The 14,241-nt window shown below is 43.0% G+C and overlaps 1 protein-coding gene across 3 annotated transcripts in view; it reads right to left on the reverse strand.

Annotated features, from left to right (window-relative positions):
• Positions 1 to 6: 6 nt before the first annotated feature.
• SLC2A12 (solute carrier family 2 member 12) overlaps positions 7 to 14,241 on the reverse strand; it is a 53,376-nt gene continuing 39,141 nt past the window's right edge. For all 3 annotated transcript variants that reach the window (XM_073893963.1, XM_025865613.2, XM_073893962.1), the window contains 2 exons: positions 10,566 to 10,698; positions 7 to 1,340 (listed from right to left, as the gene is read on the reverse strand). In XM_073893963.1, coding sequence (XP_073750064.1) covers positions 1,187 to 1,340; positions 10,566 to 10,698 — 287 coding nt within the window. In that variant the 3' untranslated portion in view covers positions 7 to 1,186. The remainder of the gene's footprint in view (positions 1,341 to 10,565; positions 10,699 to 14,241) is intronic.

A 14,241-nucleotide genomic window follows, 5' to 3' on the forward strand; every position in this document is an offset into this window, starting at 1 on the left:
CACTACTTAAGTAGATCGAGATTCTTTATTGCAGATTTCTGTCATCATATCCAAATTGGTAAAATACCTCACCGAGTCCTAATATTCAACTGGAGAAATACAGAAGAGAGCAATTCATTGTTGTGTGGGAAAAACCCAAGTTTCTGGTACAGTTGGTGACCTCCATTTCATCCTAGAGAAGAACATGGTGAGGGAATTGTCCTGATGTCTGAATGTCACTCACTACATCTGCAGTCATCTGAAAGTCAGCATCAGTTATAGGCCGTATGCCATAACCTGAGGTAGTGACAGTCCTGAGGAGTGTAAAGAATTGCAGGAAGCTATGGATCGCTACTAAGTCATCATGAAAGCCTTCCAAGGAGAGAGTTTTATAAGCTTGACTTAATAACTCACACCTAATTGATTAGAGATTTGGATCAATAACCTAATGACCTGACTCCTTTTCTAAGGTTTTACTAACAGGTACTACTAAATAAAAATGGTCCCAGCATTTTTAAATTGTCCTTTCTAGTCGTATTTTTTAAAATGGTTGGAAAAATGTTTACTTTTCTCAACTATTGCAGAATTGTTTCTTTTAATATTTTATACATAAAATTCATTAAAGGGCATTACACTGTAGTTCATAATTCATAAAAGCAGCTGCATAATCTTTGTACCTGTTGAACTATAGTTAGGAATTATCACTGAAATCCTAGCCAGGATCCTCTCCTAATCTAGAACATAGGTGCAATTACCCACGTTGTGTCCTGGTTCTGTTTTACAGAAGGCCCAGTGCAAGTACTGTTGTAGTGGGCAAAAAACCATACGCTTGTGTTCAGGCCACTTCGGTGTCTGAATCATAAAGCTGCAGCCAGCCTCTGTACATACATACCTTAAGGCAAAAGTTGATCGCATTACTAGTTCATAGTTTTTCAAAGGTTGCTCTGTGAAAAAGGTGCAAAGTACTGAACCAGCCAGTATGTGTTTCACCTGGTATCCTACGCAGCGTAAGAAAGGGATCATGGGATCTTGTACCTCATTTACCTTTCGAGAGGTGAAGGTTAAGGGTGGTCTTTATAATTTCAGGGTGTCTCTAAAACTAGCTCAGCAACACTAAGGAGAAAACATGGGAGTGGCCAATATGTATTGGTACAAAGACACCCTTAGAATTGTTCTACTTTATCAACATTTCTAAGGTTTGAGGCCATTAGGTCTCTGGAGAAAGCTGCCTAGGTTGTCCCCTACCACACAGCTTTTTACACTCCAAGAGCTGCTCTTGGGGTTTTCTTTTTTGAAGCGGTTTTGGCACTAATTCCTCTTGATGATGACTCATAAAACAAATGTTGTTTTTCACATAGTTCCTGAAAGAGAAAGAAGCACTCATGAAAATGTCACCCTTAGTTTATAGTACTTGGAAAAAAAACAAAAAAGGTACAGGCTATTATTTTTTTAAATCACCCTGGGGCTTTAATGTTTTAACTAAGCCAAAAAGACATTTTTATTGCAAAGCCTGATGTATCATGAAATTCAGTATACCACCAAACTTTGGTCATTCTCACGCAAAGGGTAAGGTGGGGAGGGTGACTTCCCAGAAAAATCAAGGCATTCCTACCTGCAGAGTCCAAGGATAGAACTAATGGAGATAATGTCCCAGATCCTATTTTATTTTTCTCCTCTTCTCAAACTCTACCAGTATGCCTATATTTATGTCTGTGTAGTCTGCCTTCTGCATTACCCGCTTGCTCCTGCATTAATAAATTCTATGGATTGGGCGCCTGGGTGGCTCAGTCGTTAAGCGTCTGCCTTCGGCTCAGGTCATGATCCCAGGGTCCTGGGATCGAGCCCCACATCGGGCTCCCTGCTCCGCGGGAAGCCTGCTTCTCCCTCTCCCACTCCCCCTGCTTGTGTTCCTGCTCCCGCTGTCTCTCTCTCTCTCTGTCAAATAAATAAATAAAATATTTAAAAAAATAAAAATAAAAAAATAAAGTCTATGGATTATTTCCATCAGCATAAAAATATGCCCTAGTATTTTATGTTTTTTAAAAACAAAGTAAGACCACCTTTGAACCTCTTTCAAAGATCTTTTCCTGTCATTTAATCAGTTACTTGAGTATAGACTTCTGCTTTCAAGGACGTTACCTTTTAATAAAGGAGACAAGTGTATAAGCATATAATTTCAAGTATTAAAAGTGCTATTGAGAAAAATGGAGAGGAAAGAAGAATGAAAACAGTCGGGTGGGAGGTGACTATATCACACTGCTGGCACCACTCTAAAGAGGTGACATTTGATCAGAAACTGATAAGGAGGAAACCCTGTGAAGAACTGGAAGCACTGTTTCCAGAAAAGTCAGAGCATGGCTAATACATGAACGACGAGATGAGCTTAGATTTGTGTAATTTGAACCACAGGGTGTTGAGCTGAGGAATGACATCTTTAAAAGATCAACTGCTGTATCGAGGATAGACTGGAGGGTGCAGGGGCTGGAAGACCAGTGTAGAGGTTAGACTAGTCCAAGGAAAAGATGGTGGTTGCGACTAAGCATGGCACTAGTTGAAAGGGTCAGGTTCATGGTATGTTTTCTTAACAGATTTAACAAGATTTAGTACAGATGTGAGGTGTAGGGATTATCATGGATGAATCCTAAGCGTCTGGCCTGAGAAGCCCCTCCCCACAACCCCCAGGCAGAAGGTTTCCGGAGGAATGTGTGTACATTTGGGTGAGTGGGACTGAGAATTAAGAATTCTGTGTAGGTCATGTTAAGCGAGAGATGCCTATTAGACATTCCAACCAAAGATGTTAAGTAAGCACGTTTGGAAATTTGGAAGTCAGGTGAAAGGTCAAACCCTGGAGATATACATTTGGGAGTCCTCATTTTATGGCTTATAATGCCTTTGGGATAGATCTTAAGAAGTGAATATAGATACAGATCTAAGGATTGAGCCCTGGCACTACTGTATTTAAAGGTGTAGAGGAGGGGAAGGAAGAAGCAAAGGAGACCAAGGAGTGACTAATGAGATAGGAGGAAAAGCAGGGAAGTGTGATATTCCAGAAGACAAAGGAAAATAAGTGTTTCCTAATGATCGTCTCAAAATGAATATATCTAAAACACCTCTCCATCCCTGAAACCTAGTTCTCTCTCTGGCTGCCCTATCTTACCATCCATGCAATTTCTCAGGCTAAAAATTTAAGTGTCATCCTAACTCCTTCATTGCCTTACTCTTATATCCAATTCATTCATTCATTGAATAACTTTAGCTGGGATCCATGAGCCAGTGAGGCTGATAGAGAAGTGGTCTAAGAACTAAACCTTAGGGCACAAAAACTTTAAAATCGTGGGAAGATAAGATGGAACCAGCAGAGGGTGCTGAAGGAGTGACTGGCAGGAGACAACCAGGAGGTGGTTCCCCGAAGGCAGAGCAACAAGTACTTCAGGAAGGAGGTCATGCTCACCTCAGTCCAATTCTGGGGATGATCACCACGCTAGCCATTAAGATGAGGAATGAGACTGACCACTGGGTTTAGCAATGTAGAGGTCACTGGGATGTTAGAGCAATTTCACTAGGGTTATAGCCATAAAAGTCTCATTGGAGCAGGTTCATGAGAGAATGGAGAAAGTAATTGATGACAGTGCATATTCCAGAATTTTGCTATAAATGGTAGCAGAGAAACAGCACAAGCTAAAGAGGAAAATGGAATCAAGACCATTTCCTTTTTTTTTTTTTAAGACGGTTGTCGGGGGGCGGAATCACACGATTCCCATGCTGGTGAGAAGTCGAGATCCAGTAGAGAGGTAAAATGTGCATGATGCCGAGCTGAGCAGAGAAAACTGTTGGAGAATGTCCTGGAAAAGGGATGGGGAAGAGCATGAAGTGGCCTCACACAGGAATGATGGAACTAACAGAACCCAGAAGGATGATGGTGTAGTTAGATACAAACACTACTGTGTGGGTTGGTGTGTAAGGTTATGGAAGTTCCCTTCTGATTGTGTCTACTTCCTCGGTGAAGTCAGAGACAAGGTCATCAGTGGGAGTGAACAGGGCTGAGGTGGGGAGGTTTCCAGAGAGAGAAGGTGGAATGGAGCAGTCGTCTAGGAGACAAGCAGTTAAAAGGTCTGGGACATATGTGACTGCCAGGCAGCACTGAAGGCCACTTGAGGTCAACGATCATGATTTTTTTTATTTATTTATTTGAGACGAGAGAGAGAGAGAGAGAGAGAGAGAGAGAGAGCGAGCATGCACAAATGGGGGGAGGGGCAGAGGAAGAGGGAGAAGCAGACTCCCTGCTGAGCAGGACCCTGGGATCATGACCTGAGCCGAAGGCAGATGCTTAACCGACTGAGCCAGCCAGGCGACCCCAAGGATCATGATTTAAAGTGAGAAAAACCCAACACTGCGCTTATGTGCCTTCTCAGCCATGTTCAGCTGTGTGACTGCAGAGGCTCACTTGGCACACCTCAAAATGTAAATCAGCTCACATCACTCCCTGCTAAAATATTTTAGTAGCTTCCCATTGCACTTAGAATGAAATCCAAGGGGCACCTGGGTGGCTCAGTCGATTAAGGTTAAGCACCCACTTTCCGCTCAGGTCATGATCCAGCCTGCCTGCTCAGGGAGTTGTCTGCTTCTCCGTCTGCCCTCCCTTTGCTACGCCCCCACACCCTGCTCGTGCTCTCTCTCTCAAATAAATAAGTAAAAATCAAAAAAAAAAAAAAAAAAGAAAGAAATCCAAACTTGGTGGCCTGCAGGGCTCTGCACGCTAGTCTCTACCAACTTTCTAACTAAATCTCACAGATTTCAGCCTCCTGGCCTTGCTGTTCCTGGAACAGGTCAAGTGTGTTTCGGATTAGCCTTTGTGCTAGCTGTTCTCTCTGCTCCAATTCTCCTTTGCCCTCTTTGTTGGCTCCTTATTGTCACCCAGATTTTATCCTAAGTGTTACCTCTCAGAATAACCTTCTCAGATCACCTGATCAAAAGGAGCCTCGTAATCACTCCCTATCTTATCGGCATGTTTTAATTCTCGGGGCATTTTTGCTCGCTGAGTAATGTGGCTGTAGCGCCTTGAACAGTGAGTGCCTGGCACATACTAGATGCTCAGTAAATATTTCTTGAACAAGTGAGTTTGGATGAAGGAAGGAAGGAATGACCACATACAATAAATTACTGGAAGTAAAAACTAACTTAAGTCTCAGAACTAAAATATTTCCAAAAATGTCAGTTTGTTCATAAACTAAGAAAAAGCATCAAAGTCACAGCTGAAATAGCAAATATGGCCAACATCCCATTTTGAATTTGTCGCTGGCAGGGCAGAAGTTCAAAATAAAATCCTTTCAAATTACATTATTGCTGAAATCTTTTCTGACCTCTCAGCTGAGTCACTGTTTATTTTACAAGAAACTTAACAACCTTGGAAGAAGGCTGTTTTCTCGGGCTTGCAGAAATGGAAGTAAAAAAACCGAATGCCAAATATGAGAAAGGAAAATGTTAAGCTACATGTAATATCACCTTAGAAGTTAATTTCACATTAGAAATCGTTTCCTTTCTTCCTCCTTGGAAAGTCATTGGGATATGCAAGTCAGGACTCTCTCTTCCCCTGGTGACAAAATTGGACTCACTCTTTTCATTAACTCCTAAATTTGTGAAGACTCCCTTAACACAATCTCTGAGCTCACTTCAGCTTCTGGGTCCCAGCAAGCTCCCTTGGGCTTTCCGCAGGCCCCGCATGTACTTAGCTAGTTGGATAACTTCTCAATACCATTAGTATTTTATCTTCCTTTTTATTTTTGTCTCTGACATTTCCCTCCAGGGAACCTTGTTTAACATACCTATTCCATACATACTTTAGCCAGCTAACACGATTCAGGCTACTTACATTTCCACTTTAAAAGCCTTTGGGGGCGCCTGGGTGGCTCAGTGGTTAAGCGTCTGCCTTTGGCTCAGGTCATGGTCCCAGGGTCCTGGGATCGAGCCCCGCATCGGGCTCCCTGCTCCACGGGAAGCCTGCTTCTCCCTCCCCCACTGCATCGGGCTCCCGGCTCCATAGGGAGCCTGCTTGTGCTCACTCGCTCTCTCAAATAAATAAATAAAATCTAATATATATATACATATATATACACATATATATCCTATAGTCCTACAGAAATAGGAGTCAACCAATTTTCCGAAAACAACTGTTTCCTCTCTGCCTCACAACACACACCTTAGTAGGTACCTTCACTACTGCTGGGAGTTTCACCTGCAGGATTATTCTGCGCCCTCATCTTTTATAATTCTCTGCATCAGACCTTGTATCTGCTCTTGTTCTTCAACACCCATCACCTGTCTAGGGTTGCCAGTATTTGGGCTTTTGGGTTTCCCTTACTTTCCAGTTTACGACTACAGGTTTGGATTTAAATTTGAATAACTGCATGACTCAAAAGTAACAGAAATGTGATTCCTTCAAAAACATTTCATAATTCAAAGTTACTAATTTAGACAGATTCTTTCCCCACCCCATTTCTGAATGAGTAAGTTTTGTTGCGTTTTAGATAGCCAAATCATAGGTTGCTAGGGAAGGTCTTATTCCGGGGCTCTACTAGATAGAAAGGTTGGCTTTTCTTAAGTTTTGTCCTCAAAGTTTCACTTGGTTTGCAATTTGATACATTCTGACAGCCCCATTTGAAAGATAGATCTAAAAGTTTCTTAACCTTAATTCCGAAACATTCATTCCAGTTTCAAGTTAGACTTTTTAAAAAAGAATGTGATCAGGGGTGATAACAGAGTAGGTTGTTCTTTTCGTTCAGCTCATTCATAATTGCTTTCTCCCTGCCTCAACTTTGCAGTTAGTGTTGTTCACAAGAATTTTAACAACCCTTTGTTTTTAAAGGAATTTCACTCCCCCAGCTAATAAACAGGTAGTTAAAAAGTGCATGTGCACAAGGAGGACCTACCATAAGGCCAATGACACTGTAGCCTGGGGCCCCTCACTTCACAGGCTCTTCCAAGACCCACGCAGTCACATCTAATTTTGTATTCATAATTTGCGGGGTTTTTTTCTTAAACAGGGCCTTCAAAAGCTTAGGCTCCACAAAATGTGGATCTGCCCTGGCTTACATAGGCACTTACTACTCACTGATGTGCTGAGGACCAGCTTCCACAGTACACTGGTCTTTTCTCCCTTCCACTCACATGTCCTACAGGCACCTCACAGTCAGTATGCACAACCTGAACTCGGTGTGGTCCCTGAGCCCCCACCAGGCTCCGGCCTCCCAAGCCTGCTCTTCCTCCTTCTCATCCTACTTCAGTGGCTGTCCCCATTGTATATGGGGTTAGTTATCTAGGCTCGGGGAAGATCCCAATTTTCTCTTTTTCCTCAACTGTCTTTTCCAATCCAGCTCTGAGTCTTTGCATTCCATCTCTGAACGCCATTCAGCTCCATAGTTTTCTATCCAGTTTCTTCAGCAAACTCCCTCTGGTCTCCTTCATTCAGCAGCCCCCCTTCCAATCTCTATATTTTGCCAGAGTCCTCCTTTAAAAATTGGATAACTCCCCTCCCCGCCCTGTTGTTTTAAACGTACCCCACTGCCTTCAGCATAAAACCCAAACTCTTTACGAAGACGGACGAGACCCTTCCCGACTGCTCTCTACCCTGCACTCTGGACTCATCTCTCGATCCCCAACCCAGAACCCGTCTTCTTCAGACCCCACCAGTGAGTATACTGGCCTCTGCGTGTGATTCTCCTCCGACACCCACATATTCCTCTTTGCCCAGATCATTCCTTCAGGATTCTGCTTTGGTATTATCTCTTTCAGGAAGATTTTATAAATGACATCCTCCAATATATGTGATTTTCCTCTGTGCTTGCCAACAACGGTAAATATTTGCAGTGGTCTGTTTTCTTGCCTGCCTCCTGAAGGAAAGAGGCTAGTGACTCCTCGTCACCTACAGCCTCAGTTCTTTCCTAGCACAGTGCCTGGTGCCTAGTAGATGGTCAAAAAAGAGTTGAATAGATAACATCTGAAGTGGTGGGGAAGGGAGTGGTATGGAAAAGCCAGAATATCTCACTTACCTGCCCACATATCTCTTCCTCCTCCCCTTGCAAAGGCTGTATTAGACTGTAGATTAACTCACATCCTATGACCCACGGATCAAAGCGTGTTGTGCTTTACACCATTATCCATGATCTAATCCCCCCACACACACAATGAACTCAGCATTGGCCTCATTCACAAGTTATCAAACTGAGCACTGAATACTTTTTGATCATCTGCTAGGAATCAATATTAAGCTAGACACTGTATAGAGAGGTTCCATAGGAAGGATAATGGGCAGAGACCATTCCTGGAAACCAAAATGTTATAACTTAGTTAAGGAGGTGAAACCACTAGAGTCTCAGCTAAGGCAGTAGAGAAGAAAATGGGACTTGAAAATATTAAAAATCCAGGAGAAAGGAATGCTCTCCAGGGCTAAGTTTATGCAGGACTTCACAGATGAGGATTTGCATTGTCTTTTAAGGTATAAGGATGTTGGGCTAAATCGTCAATGGTAATTAGAATGTAGGAATAGAAGGAAAGATAAAGAGATAAGTGCCTGTGAGGTAGGAGGGATTCTAGGAAAGAAAATTGTTTCATGGGAGCTAAAAGAGAATTTAAAGAAAGAGTAGGGGTAGTAGATTAAATGTCACTAAAAAAAAAAAAATTGTGTCCTTCATCCCATCAAGAGAGTAAGTCAATTTCTATACCCCTTGATACTGGGCTGGCTTTGGGACTTGTAGGGTATTGGAAAGTAATGGAGGTACTGCAGTGTGACTTTTAGAACATACACTTCACAGGGCCTTATAGCTCCGGCTTCCACAGCCTTGGAAAGTTGCCCAGAGTCTGCCATGTGAGGAAGCCATGTTAGCCTGCTGGAGGCTGAGACCCCGTGGAGAACAAGAGAAATGCCCCACTGAGTCAGTACCCACTGTCATCCACGCGGGTGAGGCTCTCTTACACCGGCCAGACTGACTGAGCCTCCTGCTGATTTAGACACATGAGGGCACCCAGGCAGAATGAGCAGGAGCACCACCCAGGCAAACCAAAGCATCCTGGGAAATGGGAAGTCGTGCATTTTAAACCACGATGTATGGGGATGGTGTGTCACACCTAAACAGGCAACTGATGGGAAACACGTGATAGGGCAGAATGAGAAATGAAGACTGGACAGTAGATTTGGAAGTCTTTCGTGTCCTGGCATCTTAGTCCTGGAAAAGGCCCTGATCTGAATGAAGTCTCCAGATGAATGCATGGAGTTACCAAGGTCTTAGTTATTTGACTTAGTTATTTGACTCGTGTATCGGTAATTAATAGTCTTGTTCAGATTCTGTGCTTTCCGAGAAACCAAGTCAGTTGGCTTCAACTTGCATAGAGCCAGGCAATGTGCTGATCAGGTCAAGGGTCCAGTCACCTTCCTGACAATTATACTTCCTCATAAATTAATAACTTTCATTTTCATTGTATTTTTAAAAAAACAGGGCCTTATCTATATTAAAAATTAACCCTACAATTTGATATTTAACTCACAGTTTGAATTAAGAGGAAAGTCTTTCTGCTTGCTAAAGTGAAATATTTAAAAAATGCAAACCACTTCTAAGTGTATAAAATAAAGTGGAAGTTTTCCAAATCCTACTATAAATAAATATGTCCACATACAGCGACCAGCAAATCACCTCACAGGTTTATTCTTCCTTCAGATAAATGCCAAAGAATCACTGCGCCCATAGTTCCTGTAGCAATCATTTCTCTCTGGCCCACTGAAAGTGTTTATAGAAGAAATTCACAAACTAAATAAGGAGCGCCCTCCCATTAAAATGCAAGAACAAGTGCCCTACATGTTCAAGTATAATGATTTAATCTTAGGAAGAAGAACAAATTCCGCTTCATTCCAGGCCCCTGGGCATCACCTCCTTCCCTACAGTTCATCAGCACGTAGAGCTCTGAGTTCTGTTACCAAAAGGAAAGAGTTTTCTACAGCCCACGTCAAAATTAGGCTGCTTAAACAATCTCTCTGTGAAATGTATTTAACCAGCTCTCTAGCTGCTATCCACAGGAGAAACTCTTTATCTTTCTGAAACTCATTTTGATTGTGCCATATTTGGAATAATTGCAGTCATTTAAACCCAAGGGTGTTCCTGATCATCTGAGCCTTCATAGGTGGCTAGGGCTTAAGGACAACCTACACGGTGAGAGAGGAAGGAGGCCCATGGTTCTGGCACAGGCTGAGCATGACATTCCAAGACTTACCTGAAACCCCAAACAAAAAAGCCCTCCTCCGCAGGGGACCCAGAGAGATGAGAGGGGTTCTTTGAACATTACTGAAAAAAGCTTTGCAAGGTTCACCTGTTAGAAAGCACTGGTTGTTCTAATTCCTTAGCTTAATCACCAAGATTCATCACATGGCATAAAAACTGAAATTATGCTTTGAGATAGGGTTTCACGCCAAAGGAAATATCCTGAAATAATTTCAGATATTGGATCATTATTCGGTTGAATATAAAACTGCATTTTTTTTTTTTTTAAACTGCAGTTTTTTGACCAGAGCATTGTTCGGACAGCGTGCACATAATACTTACGCTTTTGCCAGCTCCACTGATATTTGTTCCAAAGAGCATCCCTTTGTCTCAGGTATAAACACAACAACAAAAGCCAGGGCTGCTAGGCTCATGATTGTATATATAAAGCACACCCACGGCAAGCCAATGAGATCTACAAAGGACAAAAGAGACCGATTAAAAAATGTGTTTTGTGTTGCTTTGACCCCATTCTGTGGACAGCTGATTCTTGGGGCATATATAAAAACGTGTATTTTCAAACATGCTGGTAGGATCCTGGGAAATGGCAACCACAAATTAAAAACATAGCCAACCTCTTTAAGTTTCCTTTTTACAGACTACCTTAGCTTTCTCTGTTAAAGCCTTGTGACTATCACAATGTAAACCCGATGCCATCTTCTTCATGAGCATGCTTTCTTTTTTCAAAATGGTAATATACATCCCCATAGCAAAATAAAGTTAAATAAAATAAAATAATAAAATAAAATAAAACGATCTCAAATGACACAGAAGCATAGAAAGCAGAAGGTAAAATATCTCCGCTGGCTCCTCATCCTCACAGGGGCCCCCTCGGGAGTCATTGCTGTAGCAGTTTGGTTTCTATTTGGTGGACATTTTTAAAGACATTGACACAGATGCACTTTTCTTGAAATGAGCTCACCCTTCTTTACCCTGATTATTCAAATAAATCATTTCATGTCGGCCATATTTCCTTTTAGTAGCGGGCAGCGTGTTTGTAATGCTTCCTCCTGGATTCAGAAAAAAAAGTGCTAACAGTTCTCAGGAAAGGCCTTCCCTTGCTAAGAGTCATCGTCAAGAAGCCACATCCTCAGGCACTGCTGGATCTCGCCGGCCAACCTAGGGCCACTTCTAGCCAAAGGGGCCGTCCTTTCGCAGTTCCTGACCCAGGTCAAGGCACATGAAGTGGCGAGAGATGGCCCCCAGTGCACCAGAGCTTAGGAGCAGGAAGTCCAGCCCTGAGGGGTTCGGGAGCAGGAAGTCCAGCCCCACGGGGCTCAGCTCAGGAGCAGGAAGTCCAGCCCTGAGGGGTTCGGGAGCAGGAAGTCCAGCCCCGCGGGGCTCAGCTCAGGAGCAGGAAGTCCAGCCCGGTGGGCAGCAGCGGGGGAGAAGCAGGCTCTTTACAAACGCAGGCTCAGACTGACCGCAGCCAGAAACCATGCACACAGCCCTTCACGGGGGCAGCCACCAGTCCTCACTGGTCAGTCAGGAGAACTGACCGAGCAGTTCCGTAGTAACACAGTGTGGTGGATGCAGCGTGGGAAGATCTAAGCATATTAACTACCTGTCCGTCCGTTGTGCTGAGGTGAAGAGAAGCGGGAAGAAGGGACAGTGCGACAGCTCTTTCAGCAGTTTTAATTAAAGCCCCATCCCTCTGTGCTGTTCTTGCTGCGGGCACAGGTTTTTGCCCAAGTGAGTGCTTAATAAAGTGCTTGTAGAAATGGTCCTCCTATCCTCTCGGGGACAGAAAACCAGGATACAGAAAGCGAAAAAACAAAACAAAACAAAAGGTCACCTCATCAAACCTGTCCTCTGTTCTGTTTGAGTACTTCCAGTAACAGGGAGCTCACCCCTTCGGAGATTCTCACTGCGTGGTGGGCTGGCCCTGCGTCTTACCAAGGTCTTCCTCCCTGATTCTGAAGTCCAAGTCTCCCTTTCGGGAGCTTCAGCTCAGAGGTTCTGCTTTGCCCTCCGGGTCCGCTCTCCATCCCTTCATGACAGCACACCAGCCGACAGCCGTGCAGACATCTGTGTGCACCCCCATCCCCCCACCCCCACCCCCGCCTCCCCTGAGCACCTTCTCGCCGCAGCCAAACACCCTGAACTCTTGCAACCGTTCCGCACAGACCACAGGTCCCATGCCCATCCGGGTGCCCTCCCACGATGGACACACGGCAACGCTCTGAAAAGATCCAAACAATCCTCTTAAAATACTTCACTCAGAGCTGAGCGCAATGCAGCTGCATCACGACCACTGCCCAGTGAGTTGGTTTCCCCGAAACACTGCTTTTATTGATCCTGCTGAAGTTGCACTGAAAAAGGCTGGTGTCCAAGGGCTTGCTGCCAAGCAGAACCCTTACATCTTTTACTTGGAAAATTGATTTTTGAAAGTAAGTACAGATTTTGAAAGTAAGTACTTCCCTGCTCTGGGCACGTTTGCATTATGCCACTTTGCTTTTCTGAAAGACCTACTTAGTACCGGTTTTTGCCGAGAGAAATCCAAAGAGGATTTTTGCCCTCAGGAAGTGTAGCTGCTTTTCTGCTTCACGCCATCTTGGCTCATGAAAGGTTTCCTAGAGACGCTCTAGTTTCAAATAGTGGGAGAAACCTGTACCGAATTTCGAGCTTAGTCCAATGGAATGTCATCTACAGGTTCATTCCAGGATTTTTAAGTGAAAATGCTTTCCCAGCATTTGTTCTAAGTGCAGGAGAACTTCTGAATGTGCATTAGCTTATCCTATACGTTAGCCATCCTTCCCAGAGATTTGTTTCCTCTTTTTTCCACCCCTGATCATTTCCACTCTTTCTTCTTCTGTTTAATTTAAAAAAAAAGAATGTTAAGTATAGTTGACACACAATGTTACGTTGGTTTCAGGAGTACACCATAGTGATTCATCAAATTTATACATTATGCTGTGCTCACCCCATTTTTTTCTTTTATATTTCTCTTTTCCACATCAAAGAGCAGATAAAGGGGTGTGTGTGTGTGTGTGTGTGAAGGTAAAAGGCACAGGTCTACGCATGTGATCTGAGTAGGATAGGTATGGTTGGTGCTAATGACCAGTGCCTTTGTTTTTTTAATCTTGATCCATTTCTAAAAATGTGGGACATAAACATTTAAAATGTTATGTAAAAGCCCAAACCATGCTTAATTAATAACTCCAAAAGTTAATTTCCAGAAGTAGATGTACTCAAAAAAAAAAGTGGTTGATAAGACTCAGAAGTGCTATAGATATATACCTTTTTGAGTATATGTCCACTTTTCCAAATTTATATATTGTATGTATTATTTAATATTTATATCATATACATGTATGAAAGAAAGAGGAAAGAAAGGAAAGAGCTCATTGGCCAGTTTTGGAGGGTGCCGGGGAACTACCTCATTACTTGGGAAACTAGAAAATAAAGAGAAAGTTTCAAGCATTTCTCTTGCCTTTTTTCTTTGATTCATACTTCAGGGCAGGCAAATAACTAAGGAGAAGAAACTTCTCCTTAGAGAAGTAGAAGCTATGATCCAAATGTAGAAGGAATGATGGAATGAAAATAACGGATCTGGGCGATGATCCTCACAGAAGCCTACATGACAAAGTGGGAGACAGATAGGATGCCCCTTTGTGGCAGGACGTACACCATCATCTGTGAAGGAGTTTACAAACAAACAAATGAAAGAATGTAAATCTGCTCAAGCCTCTAGACCTAAATAGCAGTTCACTGGAAACACAGAGGACAGAAGGTCATGTGATAGGACTATAATCAGCAAAACCCAGCATGGGAAAAACCCTATGAAACACAGAACCCCATTTCTTCATTAAAAATATAAAGATGGGGAGGAAGAGGGAGAAATGAAGATGCAACCTACAAATTATAAGAGACATGTCAATCAACTGTGAGTTATGTTTTTGGATCATGATTCAAGCAAAGTATAAAAAAATTTTATCAGACCATTGGAAGAATGGGA

Source organism: Callorhinus ursinus, unplaced genomic scaffold (genome assembly GCF_003265705.2).
Source record: "Callorhinus ursinus isolate GAN/ISIS: 27379988/994484 unplaced genomic scaffold, GSC_fseal_2.0 scaffold6, whole genome shotgun sequence".
In the NCBI taxonomy this organism is placed as follows: Eukaryota; Metazoa; Chordata; class Mammalia; order Carnivora; family Otariidae; genus Callorhinus; species Callorhinus ursinus.